General features: G+C 47.3%; 1 protein-coding gene across 1 annotated transcript in view; it reads right to left on the minus strand.

Moving 5' to 3' along the window:
* LOC309566038 (serine/threonine-protein kinase Nek11-like) overlaps nucleotides 1-13,095 on the minus strand; it is a gene marked incomplete at both ends in the record, with an annotated part of 283,675 nt that extends 270,580 nt beyond the window's left edge. The window contains one exon of the mRNA XM_082271061.1: nucleotides 13,007-13,095. Within this exon, the coding sequence (XP_082127187.1) occupies nucleotides 13,007-13,095 (89 nt within the window). The remainder of the gene's footprint in view (nucleotides 1-13,006) is intronic.
* Between the last annotated feature and the right edge of the window lie 3,541 nt (nucleotides 13,096-16,636).

Below are 16,636 nucleotides of genomic sequence, written 5' to 3' on the forward strand. Positions count from 1 at the left end.
CCCGTTGAGTGGCTCCCCCTGTGGCCAATGGGCATGCGCCCCCGCTAGCGGTCCTACGAAGTGACATACAGGTTCGTGGTTTTGCAGGACAGAGCCGACCTGCCGCAGTAGAAATATTGGTTGGAAAGCGGGTAAAACAGAAGATTTGGATCCTGGCGGCTCTCGGATCCGATTCATAGAATTATAGGAGAATCCGGTGCGGAGACGAGACGTTTTCTGTTACATTCGGATTTCTGTCTCCCCCGCGGTGTTCTGTAAACACAGATTTCTCTTTTTCTCTCTTCCGCGGTGAGTTTGCTGAACAATTCTACAAACAATTCCATTTGTCTTCTGGATATCATTTCCTGCACGCAGAATATCCCCTCCCCCTCCGCCACAATAGCGCATCGAATCGAAGCCGAGAGCAGCAGCCTCACACCAATTAATTGGCGGATTCCCGCGTATTGTTCTTAAATCAAAGGGTTTTCCGAGTCTTGGCTGTAGATTTGATATTTGCAGAGCACGGGGCTCTACAGCTTCACTGCCTATTAAATCCTGCCCTGTCCTGGCGACGGGAACGCCTTTTCGCTTTAATCAAGCGCCGTCCGCGTGGCGCGTACAAGCCGGGATCACAATCTTCTGCACAAAATGTCAGCTTTCCCTTCATCAGCGCTGCTTGTTCAAGAAGGAGCTTAGTGAATTGGTAGCTGAGAATCTCGACATTTGCACATGAAAACCGTGGGATAGACCGACGCTACGGGGTGGACGGATGCCGCAGGATGAACAGACGCCACGGGGTGGACAGATGCCGCAGGATGGACGGACGCCGGTGGTATATTGGAGGGAAAGATCTGAGAGCGATACGGAGCCCCAAAAAAAGTGCCTCCCAATTTACTGATCTCAGGAAAAGAAAAAAAGCATCAAATATTATAATATTAATTTGTCATATAAAATGACAAATTCTGAGCCCCCCCCCCATCCATCACTAAACTCCACCCCCACTCCCCCATCCATTATTAAACTCCACCCCAACTCTCCCATCCATTACTGAACTCCACCCCCACTCCCCCATCCATTACTAAACTCCACCCCAACTCCCCCCACCCATCACTAAACTCCACCCCACTCCTCCCATCCATTTCTAAACTAGGCCACCACTCCCCCATCCATTACCAAACTCTGCCCTTGCTCCCCCCACCCATTACTAAACTCCACCCCCGCTCCTCCTATCCATTACTAAACTCCACCCCATCCATCACTAAACGCTGCCCCCACTCCCCCATCCATAACTAAACTCCGCCCCAACTCACCAATTCATTACTAAACTCCGCCCCATCTCCACCTGCCTATCACTAAACTCCACCCCCACTCCCCATCCATTATTAAACTCCACCCCAACGCACCCATCCATTACCAAACTCTGCCCCAACTCCCCTTATCCATTACTAAACTCTGCCCCAACTCCCCCCATCCATTACTAAACTCTGCCCCACTCCCCCATCCATTACTAAACTCCACCCACCCCCCACCCATCACTAAACACCACCCCAGCCCCCCCATCCATTACTAAACTCTGCCCCCCACTGACCCATCCATTACTAAACTCCACCCACCCCCCCACCCATCACTAAACACCACCCCAACTCCCCCCCATCCATTACTAAACTCTGCACCCAACTCCCCCCATCCATTATCACTAAACTCCACCTCAATTCCCCCCAGCCATTACTAAACTCTGCACCCAACTCCCCCTGTCCATCACTAAACTCCACCCCACTCCCCCATCCATTATTAAACTCTGCCCCAACTCACCCATCCATTATTAAACTCCGCCCCACTCCCCCATCCATGAATAAACTCTGCCCTGAGTCTCCCCACCCATCACTAAACTCCACCCTATCCATCACTAAACTCCACCCCCACTCCCCCATCCATCACTAAACTCTGCCCCCAACTCCCCCATCCATCACTAAACTCTGCCCCCAACTCCCCCATCCATCACTAAACTCTGCACCACTCCCCCATCCATCACTAAACTCCGCCCCCATTCCCCCATCCATCACTAAACTCTGCCCCCAACTCCCCCATCCATCACTAAACTCCGCCCCCAACTCACCAATTCATTACTAAACTCCGCCCCATCCCCCCCTGCCCATCACTAAACTCCACCCCCACTCCCCATCCATTATTAAACTCCACCCCAACGCACCCATCCATTACCAAACTCTGCCCCAACTCCCCCCATACATTACTAATCTCTGCCCCCACTCCCCCATCCATTAATAAACTCCACCCACCGTCCCACCCATCGCTAAACACCACCCCAACTCCCCCCATCCATTACTAAACTCCGCACCCAACTCCCCCCCCCATCCATTATCACTAAACTCCACCCCAATACCCCCCAGCCATTACTAAACTCTGCACCCAACTCACCCATTCATTACTAAACTCCGCCCCAACTCCCCCCTGTCCATCACTAAACTCCACCCCACTCGCCCATCCATCACTAAACTCCGCCCCCATTCCCCATCCATCATTAAACTCCGCCCCCATTCCCCCATCCATCACTAAACTCTGCCCCCAACTCCCGCATCCATCACTAAACTCTGCCCCCAACTCCCCCATCCATCACTAAACTCGCCCCCCCTCCCCCCATCCTTTACTAAACTTGGCCCTTGCTCCCCCATCATTACTAAACTCCGCCCCCACCACTACTATTCCTTTATATTGTATTTAGGAATTTACAAATGCAGCAATTTAGAGATTGGATGAAAGGTTTATCACTGGGAGACAAAAAGTGCATTTTATATACAACTATATAGATCAGAGCAACATGAGGGACAAATGAGGAGGAAAGAGGGAATTTGCTCCAAATCAGGGACAGCCCCCCCAAATCAAAGACAGCCCCTCCTCCAAATCGGGGACAGCCCTTTCTCCAAATCAGAGACAGTCCCCCCTCCAAATCAGAGACAGTTCCCCCTCCAAATCAGAGACAGCCCCCCCTCCAAATCAGAGACAGTCCCCCCTCCAAATCAGAGACAGTCCCCCCTCCAAATCAGAGACAGTTCCCCCTCCAAATCAGAGACAGCCCCCCCCCCTCCAAATCAGAGACAGTCCCCCCTCCAAATCAGAGACAGTTCCCCCTCCAAATCATAGACAGCCCCCCCTCCAAATTTAGAGACAGTCCCCCTTCCAAATCAGAGACAGCCCCCCTCCAAATTTAGAGACAGTCCCCCTTCCAAATCAGAGACAGCCCCCCCCCCTTCCAGATCAGAGACAGCCCCCCCTCCAAATCAGAGACAGTCCCTCCAAATCAGAGACAGCCCCCACCAAATTGGGGACAGCCCCACCTTCAAATCAGTGAAAGTTCCTCCAAATCAGGGGCAGCCCCCCCCCCCCCCCCCTCCAAATCAGGGACAGTTGGGAGATTATGGTATAACTGAAATGAAACAAAGGATACAAAAGGTGCAAACATGAATTATATTTAGGAATGACAGTTGTGTGTCGATGAGAATATTCAGTTGGGGACATAAATGGAAAGGTATTATTGTAATTCTCGGAATTATCATTCTAATCATGTGATTGATGAGCCGGAGAGTCCGCTCTATAAAATAGACTGATCTTTGGGGGTCACGCTGGAAGTGAACACAGACAGGACGAGGTCTCAGCGCCAGCATGGCGGCGGCGAGGGGGGGGGGGGGCGCTATCTCACCGCGCCGCATAAAACACATCAAATTGAAATGGGAGTAAAGAGGATTTCTGTGAAATGAGAGAATAAATTATTTTCCGCTGGCTGGGGTTGCCCGGGACGCCGGCAGATGAGATTTAATGCTTGCCGGATCTCTGCCTTAACTTGCAAACTGCAAAATATCAATTTATTTTTTTTTCTAAGTCTTTTTTACATGACAAAAAAATGTGCTGGGAGTGAATGTGAGCGGCGGATGGAGCGGCGGATGGAGCGGCGGATGTGACGGCGCTTATCAAACGCTCTCAGAAGAGAAAAGAAAACCCCAGAAAGGGAGAAATCTTTCCAGGTCAGTGTGCTGGGCCCCGACAGAAGCTGGAGGTGCAAAAAGCACGGTCACAGACTGGCTCAGCTGAGACGGTCCTTCAATTACCACCCCCCCTGCGGCATGGTAATTACCGCCCCCTGCGATGGACAGTATAATAGGCTCCGCAATAGTAACCAGCAGATCAGGGCCGTAGATAATTTTTTTTCCTGGGGGGGTTCAGCCTTGAGTACCCAGAGAGCAATAATTAGCACACCTGCCACGCTGTGACAAATTGTGGTGTGTATATATACAGTAAATATACAGCGCCCCCAGCAGGCACATCTGTTAGTGAAGCAAATAGTAAACATGGCTTCAATGTCAGCCTCGTGGATGAGACAGGTGGTCTTCCCAGTAGCAGTGCGGCTCCCGCAGCTGATCGGTGCTGTGAAATTGTCCGATGCTCTGGGGGGGGGGAGGGTTTGGAGCCCCCTGCCCCCCCCCCCCTTATCTACGCCTCTGCAGCAGATTAGAGCTGTATGGAAGCGGCAGAAGAACCGGGACACAACGGGCACCGCTCTACTAATAACATTTAAAGTGAAACTCCGCTTTCTAGGAGAGGAAACAGAACAATATTCTCCAGATGAAGCTTTATTCAGATAATATTGTCCATCTCCCCTCTGCACACAAAGCTGATTCCTAACAAACTCCAAACTTTTTTTAACTTCAAAGAATTCCAATTCTAAGAATTCAATTTATACATTTAATTAACAAAAAAAAAAAAAATAAAAAGAACTAAAAAAAATAAAAAAAGGCAGCTCTGTCACTGTCCCCTGCAGTAATTAAATTCCACCACTAGATGTCCTTAGCCTTCTGGGTAAAGGGCGCTCAGCATTCTGGTTCACGTGGCTGTTGTGGCCACTCTGAAAATCAATTCACAGTGGATCACTTTCCAGGGGGCATTTAGGTAATGGGGAGGTAATATGTTGCCTCTTTGCCACCTGTTTTAACTCTCTAAATGGCAAATGTGTGCATTACATGTAGTTGCGGCGCAGCTCCATTCACTGGAATGTGAATTTGACATGCCATTTAATTTTTGCAGCATGTGTACAGTGTGGCTGCATTTCTGTGGTAAGATGGGAGGTAGGGGGCAGTAATAGCATGGCGCAACCACCTGATTATTGCTGCCCCGCCCCTTCCTCCCCCCAGCCACTTGTGTGAGCAAGCCCTGAAAATGTGAAAAAGGTCTGAAGTCCTTCTATGACCCAAATTACTCAAATCACAACTTCATCCTCACACCCACTTTCCACTCCTACCCCCCCACACTTTCCACCATTCCACTCCCAACCCCCCCCCCCCACTTTCCACCATTCCACTCCAACCCCCCCCCCCCCCCACTTTCCACCATTCCACTCCCAACCCCCCCCCCCTACACTTTCCACCATTCCACTCCCAACCCCCCCCCCTACACTTTCCACCATTCCACTCCCAACCCCCCCCTACACTTTCCACCATTCCACTCCCAACCCCCCCTACACTTTCCACCATTTCACTCCCAACCCCCCCTACACTTTCCACCATTCCACTCCCAACCCCCCCCCTACACTTTCCACCATTCCACTCCCAACCCCCCCCCCCCTACACTTTCCACCATTCCACTCCCACCCCCCCCCTACACTTTCCACCATTCCACTCCCAACCCCCCTACACTTTCCACCATTCCACTCCCAACCCCCCCCCCTACACTTTCCACCATTCCACTCCCAACCCCCCCCTACACTTTCCACCATTCCACTCCCAACCCCCCCCTACACTTTCCACCATTCCACTCCCAACCCCCCCCTACAGTTTCCACCATTCCACTCCCACCCCCCCCTACACTTTCCACCATTCCACTCCCAACCCCCCCTACACTTTCCACCATTCCACTCCCAACCCCCCCTACACTTTCCACCATTCCACTCCCAACCCTCCCCCCCACTTTCCACCATTCCACTCCCAACCCCTCCCCCCCACTTTCCACCATTCCACTCCTACCCCCCCCCCCCCACTTTCTACCATTCCACTCCCAACTGCCCCCCCCCCCCACTTTCCACCATTTCACTCCCAACCCCCCCCCACTTTCCACCATTCCACTCCCAACTGCCCCCCCCACTTTCCACCATCTCACTCCCAACCCCCCCCCCCCCACTTTCCACCATTCCACTCCCAACTGCCCCCCCCCCCCACTTTCCACCATTTCACTCCCAACCCCCCCCCCCCACTTTCTACCATTCCACTCCCAACTGCCCCCCCCCACTTTCCACCATTTCACTCCCAACCCCCCCCCCACTTTCCACCATTCCACTCCCAACTGCCCCCCCCCCCCCACTTTCCACCATTCCACTCCCAACCCCTCCCCCCCACTTTCCACCATTGCACTCCCAACCCCTCCCCCCCCCCGCATTTCCATAATTTCACTCCCAACCCCCCCCCCTTTCAACCATTCCATTCCCAACCACCGCCCCCCCTCACATTTCCATAATTTTACTCCCAACCCCCCCCCCTTTCAACCATTCCACTCCCATTTCCCCCCCCCACACTTTTCCCCATTCCACTCCCAATCCCCCCCCCTCCACTTTCCACCATTCCACTTCCAACCCCCCCCCCCACTTTCCACCATTCCACTCCCAATCCCCCCCCCATTTCCACCATTTCTTAGTATAAATTTCACTCCCACCCCCCCCCCACCCACTTTCAACCATTCCACTCCCATCCCCCCCCCCCACTTTCCCCTATTCCACTCCCAATCCCCCCCACTTTCCACCATTCCACTCCCAATCCCCCCCCCATTTTCACCATTTCACTCCCAACCCCCCCCCCCCCCACTTTCAACCATTCCACTCCCATTCCCCCCCCCCCCACTTTCCCCCATTCCACTCCCAATCCCCCCCCCCCACTTTCCACCTTTTCACTCCCAATCCCCCCACACACACACTTTCCACCCCTATGCCCCCTTTCCATAATTCCACTCCTACCCCCCCCTTCCCCCACTTTTCAGCATTCCACTCCTACTCCCATTTTCCACCATTGCACTCTTACCCCCACACCCTCTGTTCACTATTCCACTTCTACCCCCAATTTCCACCATTCCACTCCTACCTCCAATTTCCACCATTCCACTCCTACCCCCACTTCCGCCATTCCACTCCTACCCCCCTTAGACATCCCGCGGGCCCTTGTCTCGTGCTCAGGTTGCCCCATCCATGGCCTGGCTCTTTATCCTCATCACTGTCTCTGCTGGCGACATTTTTACATTTCCCCCAAACTAACAATAAATGAATTCATGAGAAGCCGACCAACAAGTAGAATTTTTTTTTTTTGCAATATCTAAATGGTTTCCTGGGATTGGGGGGGGGAGGGGATAAGATTGTTGCACACGGACAACAAATGAGTTAGGCAGCCTTTGAACCCTCTGAATTGGATGTAAAATAGTAATCAGCAATACTGTCAAAGCCAATTGCACCGAGCGAAATTTGGATTTGCGCTCCCCTTTCACTCCGGCTAATGATATGCAGAATTCAGAGCAGACGCTTGATGGTAATTACACCAAAACAATGCTGGAAGTAAAGATTTTTGATGTTCTCTAATTTATGCTTCAATCAGGTCTGCGATGAACAGTGGCGAAGCTCTCTGCCGCCTCCTTCAGGATCCTATGGGGAACTGCGGGTGCATTTTGAATAGTCCTACAGCGCCACTCAGTGGTCTTCAAGGAAACAATTGCGGAGGGGAATACAGGGAGCTGCCATTGCTGACCCCTTTCTGAACATGTCCGCTGCCTGCTCTGTTTTTAGTGATTTACGCTTTTATGTATTTTTTAGTGCGTTTTGCAGAAATTTACTACAGTCCATTTAACATGGCCTCCTATAGATCTAGTTCACATCTGTGCGTTTTGAGCCGCTGCGTTTTTTGGAAAGGGTCAGGGACTTATTTTTTTTCTGCAGCAGATTGCATTTTGCGTGCAATAGATTTCAATGGACCCGCGCCAAAAACGCAAGTGTTATGTTTCTTATGCGTTTTGCGCGTTTTTTTGCCAATAGGAAAGTATGAGAGTTCTGTTCATGGAATGCGACTTTGATGCGACTTTACACTCTCTGGCACTCAAGCAGCATTAGGGGCGCATCAAAGTAAAGTTGCATCAAAGGTGCACTACATAGTTACATAGTTAGTGAGATTGAAAAAAGACATCAGTCCATCCAGTTCAACCTATGATGTGTGTTTGCTGTTAACCGTACATTGTATACCCCTGTATGTTGTACATTGTATACCCTTGTATATTGTACATTGTATACCCCTGTATGTTGTACATTGTATACCCCTGTATGTTGTACATTGTATACCCTTGTATATTGTACATTGTATACCCCTGTATGTTGTACATTGTATACCCCTGTATGTTGTACATTGTATACCCCCTGTATGTTGTACATTGTATACCCCTGTATGTTGTACATTGTATACCCCCTGTATGTTGTACATTGTATACCCCCTGTATGTTGTACATTGTATACCCCTGCATGTTGTACATTGTATACCCCCTGTATGTTGTACATTGTATACCCCCTGTATGTTGTACATTGTATACCCCTGTATGTTGTACATTGTATACCCCTGTATGTTGTACATTGTATACCCCCTGTATGTTGTACATTGTATACCCCTGTATGTTGTACATTGTATACCCCCTGTATGTTGTACATTGTATACCCCCTGTATGTTGTACATTGTATACCCCTGTATGTTGTACATTGTATACCCCCTGTATGTTGTACATTGTATACCCCTGTATGTTGTACATTGTATACCCCTGCATGTTGTACATTGTATACCCCCTGTATGTTGTACATTGTATACCCCCTGTATGTTGTACATTGTATACCCCTGTATGTTGTACATTGTATACCCCTGTATGTTGTACATTGTATACCCCCTGTATGTTGTACATTGTATACCCCCTGTATGTTGTACATTGTATACCCCTGTATGTTGTACATTGTATACCCCCTGTATGTTGTACATTGTATACCCCTGTAGTACATGAACAGAACTGTTATACTTTCCTATTGACAAAAAAAAAAAAATGCACCAAAGACATTTTCCTGCAAAAAACGCACCAACTGCAATCTGCGAGATGTGAAGCTAGCCTTAGCAATGATTGAAGGCAGAGGGTCAGCATGACAGCCAGGCAAATAGCATTTTCAATGGCCGCATCTAGATCCTTTCAATAAGGTTTTCTCTTAGTATAAATAAAAATGAATATCTTTCTACTGAAAACAAATTACTGGACGTCATGTGATTTGTGCCAAAATGACGACTATTTTCAGCCATGTAATTGCAATTTTTTGCTCCTATTGGCTAAAAAAACGTTATTTGCTGATTATACTGATAGTTACAGGAAATAACCCCCCAAATACCGGGACTCTTGACCCAGATACCAGGACTACGACCCAGATACCCGGGACTCTTGACCCAGATACCAGGACTACAACCCAGATACCGGGACTATGACCCAGATACCGGGACTATGACCCAGATACCGGGACTATGACCCAGATACCGGGACTATGGTACAAATACCGGGACTATGACCCAGATACCGGGACTATGGTACAAATACCGGGACTATGACCCAGATACAGGGACTACGACCCAGATACCGGGATTACGACCCAGATACCGGGACTACGACCCAGATACCGGGACTACGACCCAGATGCCGGGACTACGACCCAGATACCGGGACTATGGTCCAAATACCGGGACTATTACCCAGATACAGGGACTATGACCCAAATACCGGGACTATGACCCAAATACCGGGACTTTTCAATGTGATATGTGTAAATATATGTTAAAAGGTAAAATTATTAGCAAACAAAGTAAATCAAGGGTTAAGAAGGGGCTAAATTTGCTTTAAATTGACTTAATCTGCGGATGGAAGTTCTACCCTTTGAACTGTAGATGAAAAAAACAGAAAGATACAAAAAGGAAACATTGTTTCTTTTTATCCTTTTGTTTCAGCAATGTTGTTGATAAACATTGCCCGACTACTTTTTTTTTTTTTTTGACAGCTCCAAATGCCGGGACTTCATTCACACTTTAGCTGTCAACAGGGGAACCCCACTGACAGCTGAATGAGTCATTGGTTGTTAAGGACACGGCCGCCCCGCTCCTTAACAACCGATAATTTCCGGCTTTTTTTTTTTTTTATTTTTTTTACATTTTAGCAGGCAGTGGGGAAATCCCAGCTGAAAGAACCAAGCCTTTATCTATTATATAGAGATATATCTATTATAAGATGATATAATAAATATGTACATCATTTTTTATTACATTGGTGCCTTGCCTGCCCTCAAAGTCCCGAGCTCCTCGGGGGATCCTTCTTGCTTTGATCATTTATCGGGATGGTGGCAGATGGACATCAGACTCTGTAATGGGGAGGTACTATAGTAAGGGCAATGTTTTGTATCTGTACATCTCAATTTTTTAATGAAAAGAAATTTAAAATTATATCAGGACAGTGTCAGCATCAGAGATAAATCATCCCTGTTGCTAGGTCATTCATGTCAATGAAAATTTTGAGTTCTCTGCCTGTGATGACATCCGTTTGATGACGAAATGCGTAGGGGGTCCTGGGCAGTGACGTCACAAAGTGTTTTTTTTCTTATGCCCGGTCTGTCTTCCATGTTATTCTTTTTAATGAATTAACCTGTAAGATTATGTGCATTTACTGTATTTCATGTTTGTTATGAACCCATAATCCCCCCCCCACCGCAAAAAAAACAGAAAAAAGCCTCTAAGACTGCTGCTGGACTCCACCTTCTTGGATGTGATGTCTGCAGTCCCAGCAGACTCAAAGCTATCTTCAAAGTGACATTCCCCCTCGCTCCTCCTCTAAGTCCCACATAAAAAGTTAAAAGGTCCAGGACAGAGGAGCTGGACCAGCACAGACAGTAGTTAGACACTCAGAAGAGGAGGGGACTATGACATGCAAGGCGAGAGGGGGCTGTGCTAAGGAATCGACTCAACTGGAGAAGCCAATATTTCTAGCAATGCATTGCAAGTTATTATAAAATCATTTATGGAAAGGAAAGATACCGGCAGGTCTACAATTAAACAACTTTTCTGTGCGTTTACCTGCGACTTTATACGTTGGTGACAAGGTCTATTGAAGAAATGTTCTGTGCTCTGCTTATGTGAATCCACTCTGCTGATCATTGCAGCCTGTGTGAACATTCTCTGCTTTCCAGTAACAATCACCCAGATAGTTTTGCCTGGGGACAAACACCAGGGGGGGGTCCCATGGGAAGGCGGCACACGCTCTGTAACTGAGAGTCTGCTTCCTTCTATCTCATGAGTCATATGGCTCAACGCTTACATAATACGCTCTCAGGCGACAGGGAATTGCAACACAGCAACTGGCACAGCCAAGGGAGACGAGCGACTGTGTGACCGCAACGTCTTTAGCTCGGGGGGGGGGGTCTCCAGCCATGGGAAGCGGGTTCTCCAACAACTTTATATGGGGTGTTCCTGCCTCTTCCAATACAGACGGGATGAGGCGAGAACGCGTATCGTGCAAAGCAAAGGTTCTACCTAGTATTAAGCGGGTAGTGAGCGAAGTAATGGCTCTACTTAGTATTAGGCTTTGAATATACAGTATATATATATATATCACATTTAATTCATAAATACTGTATACATGTTACATCAAAACATAATAACATTACTAGTTGATAGCATCTAATAAATACATATAGGTTAGCCCATTACATCCTAGCATAGTATGATTGCATATAATGATGTCAATGATGAACTATTTAACTCTCTGGACTAGCACCAACATGGAGGATATATAATAAAATATGATTAAAAATGTACAATTCATAAAGAAATGATAGGCATATAATTGTTGTAGCGTGGCATCCAAAAAAGCTCTACGCGTTTCATGGTTGTAACCAATCATCAGGAGCAGATGCGAACTGTATAGATATATATGTATCTACAATAAGATACACAATTGTTAGTATAATAGAGGGCCAAAAGAAAAGGAAAGAAACTTCTTTAGTCAACCATGGTGAGGCCTGTTCTGAGTGGAACCTGTCCTGCTAAAATGCTGTATGGTCTTGGCCACCATGCTGCAGCTCAGTTTCAGGGTCTTGGCAATCTTCTTATAGCCTAGGCCAGTGATGGCGAACCTTGGCTCCCCAGATGTTTTGGAACTACATTTCCCATGATGCTCAACTACACTGCAGAGTGCAAGAGCATCATGGGAAATATAGTTCCAAAACATCTGGGGTGCCAAGGTTCGCCATCACTGGCCTAGGCCATCTTTATGTAGAGCAACAATTTTTTTTTTCAGATCCTCAGAGAGTTCTTTGCCATGAGATGCCATGTTGAACTTCCAGTGACCAGTATGAGAGAGTGAGAGCGATAACACCAATATTAACACACCTGCTCCCCATTCACACCTGAGACCTTGTAACACTAACGAGTCACATGACACCGGGGAGGGAAAATGGCTAATTGGGCCCAATTTGGACATTGTCACTTAGGGGTGTACTGACTTTTGTTGCCAGCGGTTTAGACATTAAATGGCTGTGTTGAGTTATTTTGAGGGGACAGTAAATTTACACTGTTATACAAGCTGTACACTCACTACTTTACATTGTAGCAAAGTCTCATTTCTTCAGTGTTGTCACATGAAAAGATAGGATAAAATATTTACAAAAATGTGAGGGGTGTACTTACTTTTGTGAGATACTGTATTTTATATATATATATATATATATATATATATATATATTTTTTTTTTTTTTTTAACTAATTGATTCCACAGACAGATGACTGCCCATGACCCAGATTTGCAGGGGGGGGCTGGGCACAAAAAATGCACAAGGCAGGTAACCCATCCCCCATAGGGGTGTCTCCTCTGTGTATTGCCGTGAGTTGAGCTTTCATTGCTGTATTTCTCCATTCACACACAGAATCAGACTTACTGCGTATCGGCGTCCCTGGAATCGGTCACTAAGTACGCTGTGGCGAAGGATCCGCTCCCCAGCTTCCGGTGAATCTGATATCTCTTCATTAGAACGGATCCCGGAGAGAATCCACTTCGGCACATTACTGGAGTTGTGTCCAGAGTTCCCTCCATCTGTAACATAAAGGAGATTCATGGAGATTCATGGAGATTCGTGTATAAACGGCTTCTCATTGTTTAAAGAAAATCCACCATGAGATAATAATGGAGGTTACCCTTGGAGAATGCCTACTGAAAATGCTACTTGCCTGGCTGTTATGTTGGCCTCCTGGCTTAAGAACTTTTACTCACCCAAAACAAGTAAATCAGAGAAAAGTCCTGCAGACTTGTTTCAGGTCAGCGACGCAAAATATTATCAGGAAGTCCCACATGACAGCCAGACAACTAGCATTTTGAAATAGAGAGCTCAGCAGTGGTAGAATTCATGCTTAAAGGGTAATTCTGTTTTTTTGTGGGAAAAAATAGCAAAGAAAATAAATGAATCCAACATATATAAATCGCTACACAAGTCATATTGTAATTGAAGGTTATTAAAAATTCCCTTTCCTCTTCAATCTGCAGCCGCTGTAATTTTCTGTAAAATCCAATATGGCCGCCTGGAGGCGCTCTGTACACAGATGGCATAAAGACCCTCCCCCCGGAAACGTCATTTCCTGCTTGTGTGATTGGCTCACTGATTTTCCCAGAAGTCTGCACTAAGATACAAGTCAGATTTCTGGCATCCCCTGCAACACAAATGTCATTTTTGGTGAAATCCTCCCAATAGGAACACGTCTAAAGGGATACAGGCCCAGCAGATTTCCTCATTAGAGCCCTGCAGGTGCAGCAGCTGATCATTCTAACCTCATTAGAGCCCTGCAGGTGCAGCAGCTGATCATTCTAAAGTCACTCCCATTCACTCTGTGCACATGGACACAGAGGAACAAACAATGATTTCTTAAGAATAACAAAAGGTAGAAATCTGCAACAAAGTTTGTTACAATCCCTACAATGTACAGAGATCACCCAGTGGAGGAGGGGTTTATGCTCAACTAAAGTGGAGTTGCTCTTTAGGCAGCAACCAGAGCAGACTACATATTCCTCTGCTAGAACACGTCTGAGAGGATTCCACGTCCCATCCAGAACCCAGGAGTTTAAAAGTCTAATGCCCTGATGAAGGGGGCCTTTGTACCCCCGAAATGTTTTGGAATCAGATTAGGGTTGGAAGGAGGGAAAAGGAAAAGAAGGGGGTCAGGAGGTTCAGGGGGGAGTCCCAGGGGGCGCCGCTCTTGTTAACCACTTAAGCCCTGGAAGATTTTACCCCCATTCTGACCAGGGCCTATTTTGCGATTCGGCACTGCGTGAATTTAACGGACAATTGCGCGGTCGTGCAACGCTGGACCTAAACTAATTTGACGTCCTTTTTTTCCCCACAAACAGAGCTTTCTTTTGGTGGTATTTGATCACCTGTGCGATTTTTTGATCATGCGCTATAAACAAAAAAAGAACGACAATTTTGCAAAAATAACAATATTTTTCACATTTTTTTATATGAAATCCCCCCCCCCCCCCCCAAAAAAAATGTAAAAATCAAAATTTTTTAACATTTTCGGCCAATTTGTTTTATGCTACATATGTTTGGTAAAAAAAAAAAAAAAAAATCGCAAAAAGCGTATTTTGATTGGTTTGCGCAAAAGTTATTGCGTTTACTAACAAAGGGAAAGATTTTTGTCATTTTTGTTGTTTTTTTTTTTTAACGCGTAATGGCGGCGATCTGCGACTTTTTTTGCGGTACTGCGACATTGCGGCGGACAGATCGGACCCTTGACTGACATTTTTGACACTTTTTGGGTTACCAGTGACATTTCTACAGTAATCAGTGCTATACATATACACTGTTACTGTAAAATTACACTGGCAGTGAAGGGATTAACTTTTTTTGAGAGGGAGGGGCTGTGTGTGTCCCTAGGGGCGTGATTCTAACTGTGATTGGCTGTGGCTTCAGAGGTAGGAACAGTGATCAACAGTCCTACATAGTATAATCACGATTCCTACACAGGGGAGAATGACAGGCGGCTTTGTTTACACTAGCCGCCTGCCTTTCTCCCTCTCCACCGATGATCGCCGAGTGACCAGCGGACATCGGGTCCGCCGGTCACACGCTCAGGGGGGTCCTTGACCATGCGGGAGCTCCCCAGAGCCTCACAGGCTAGCGACGTAGACCTATGTCGCTCTGCCTGGGAGGGGCTGACTGCCGCAGTAAATATACTGTGAGCTGTCGGCAAGTGGTTAATATTAGATGTCAGTTGAGCTGCCATTAAGATGTGAGAAGCTTATTCAGGAGGGGTTTTTGCAAACATTTGTGTGGATAGCGGAGTGAATAATCCCGGATCCATATTCCGGACACTACCAAACCCTGCTCACCATATACAGTGCACCCGGAAATATTCACAGCGCTTCACTTCTTCCACATTTTATGTTACAACTTTATTCCAAAATGGATTAAATTCATTATTTTCCTCAAAATTCCACAAACAATCCCCCATAATGACAACGTGAGAGAAGTTTTGTTTAAAATCTTTGCAAATTTATTAAAAATAAAAAAGGAAATAAATCCCATGTACATAAGTATTCACAGACTTTGCTCAATACTTTGGTGAAGCTCCTTTGGCACCAATTACAGCCTCCAGTATTTCTGAGTATGATGCTACAAGCTTGGCACTCCTATTTTTGGGCAGTTTCTCCCATTCTTCTTTGCAGGACCTCTCAAGCTCCATCAGGTTGGATGGGGGAGGGTCGGTGCACAGCCATTTTCAGATCTCTCCAGAGATGTTCAATCGGGTTCAAGTCTGGGCTCTGGCTGGGCCACTCAAGGACATTCACAGAGTTGTCCCGTAGCCGCTCCTTTGTTATGTTGGCTGTGTGCTTAGGGTCGTTGTCCTGTTGGAAGATGAACCTTCGCCCCAGTCTGAGGTCCAGAGCGCTCTGGAGAAGGTTTTCATCAAGGATGTCTCTGTACATTGCTGCATTCATCTTTCCCTCCATCCTGACTAGTCTCCCAGTTCCTGCCACTGAAAAACATCCCCACAGCATGATGCTGCCACCACCATGCTTCACAGTAGGGATGGTATTGGCCAGGTGATGGGCGGTGCCTGGTTTCCTCCAGACATGACGCTTTCCATTCAGGCCAAAGAGTTCAATCTTTGTTTCATCAGAGCAGAGAATTTTGTTTCTCATGGTCTGAGAGTCCTTCAGGTGCCTTTTGGTAAACTCCAGGCGGGCTGTCATGTGACTTTTACTGAGGAGTGGCTTCCGTCTGGCCACAGCCATACAGGCCTGATTGGTGGAGTGCTGCAGAGATGGTTGTTCTTCTGGAAGGTTCTCCTCTCTCCACAGAGAAATGCTGGAGCTGTCAGAGTGATCATCAGATTCTTGGTCACCTCCCTGACTAAGGCCCTTCCCCCGATTGCTCAGTTTGGCCGGGCGGCCGCTCTAGGAAGAGTCCTGGTGGTTCCAAACTTCTTCCATTTACAGATGATGGAGGCCACTGTGCTCATTGGGACCTTCAATGCTGGAGAAATGTTTCTCTACCCTTCCCCCGATCTGTGCC

The sequence above is a fragment of the Pelophylax lessonae genome (genome assembly GCF_965119305.1).
Source record: "Pelophylax lessonae genome assembly, chromosome: 10".
Lineage (NCBI taxonomy): Eukaryota > Metazoa > Chordata > Amphibia > Anura > Ranidae > Pelophylax > Pelophylax lessonae.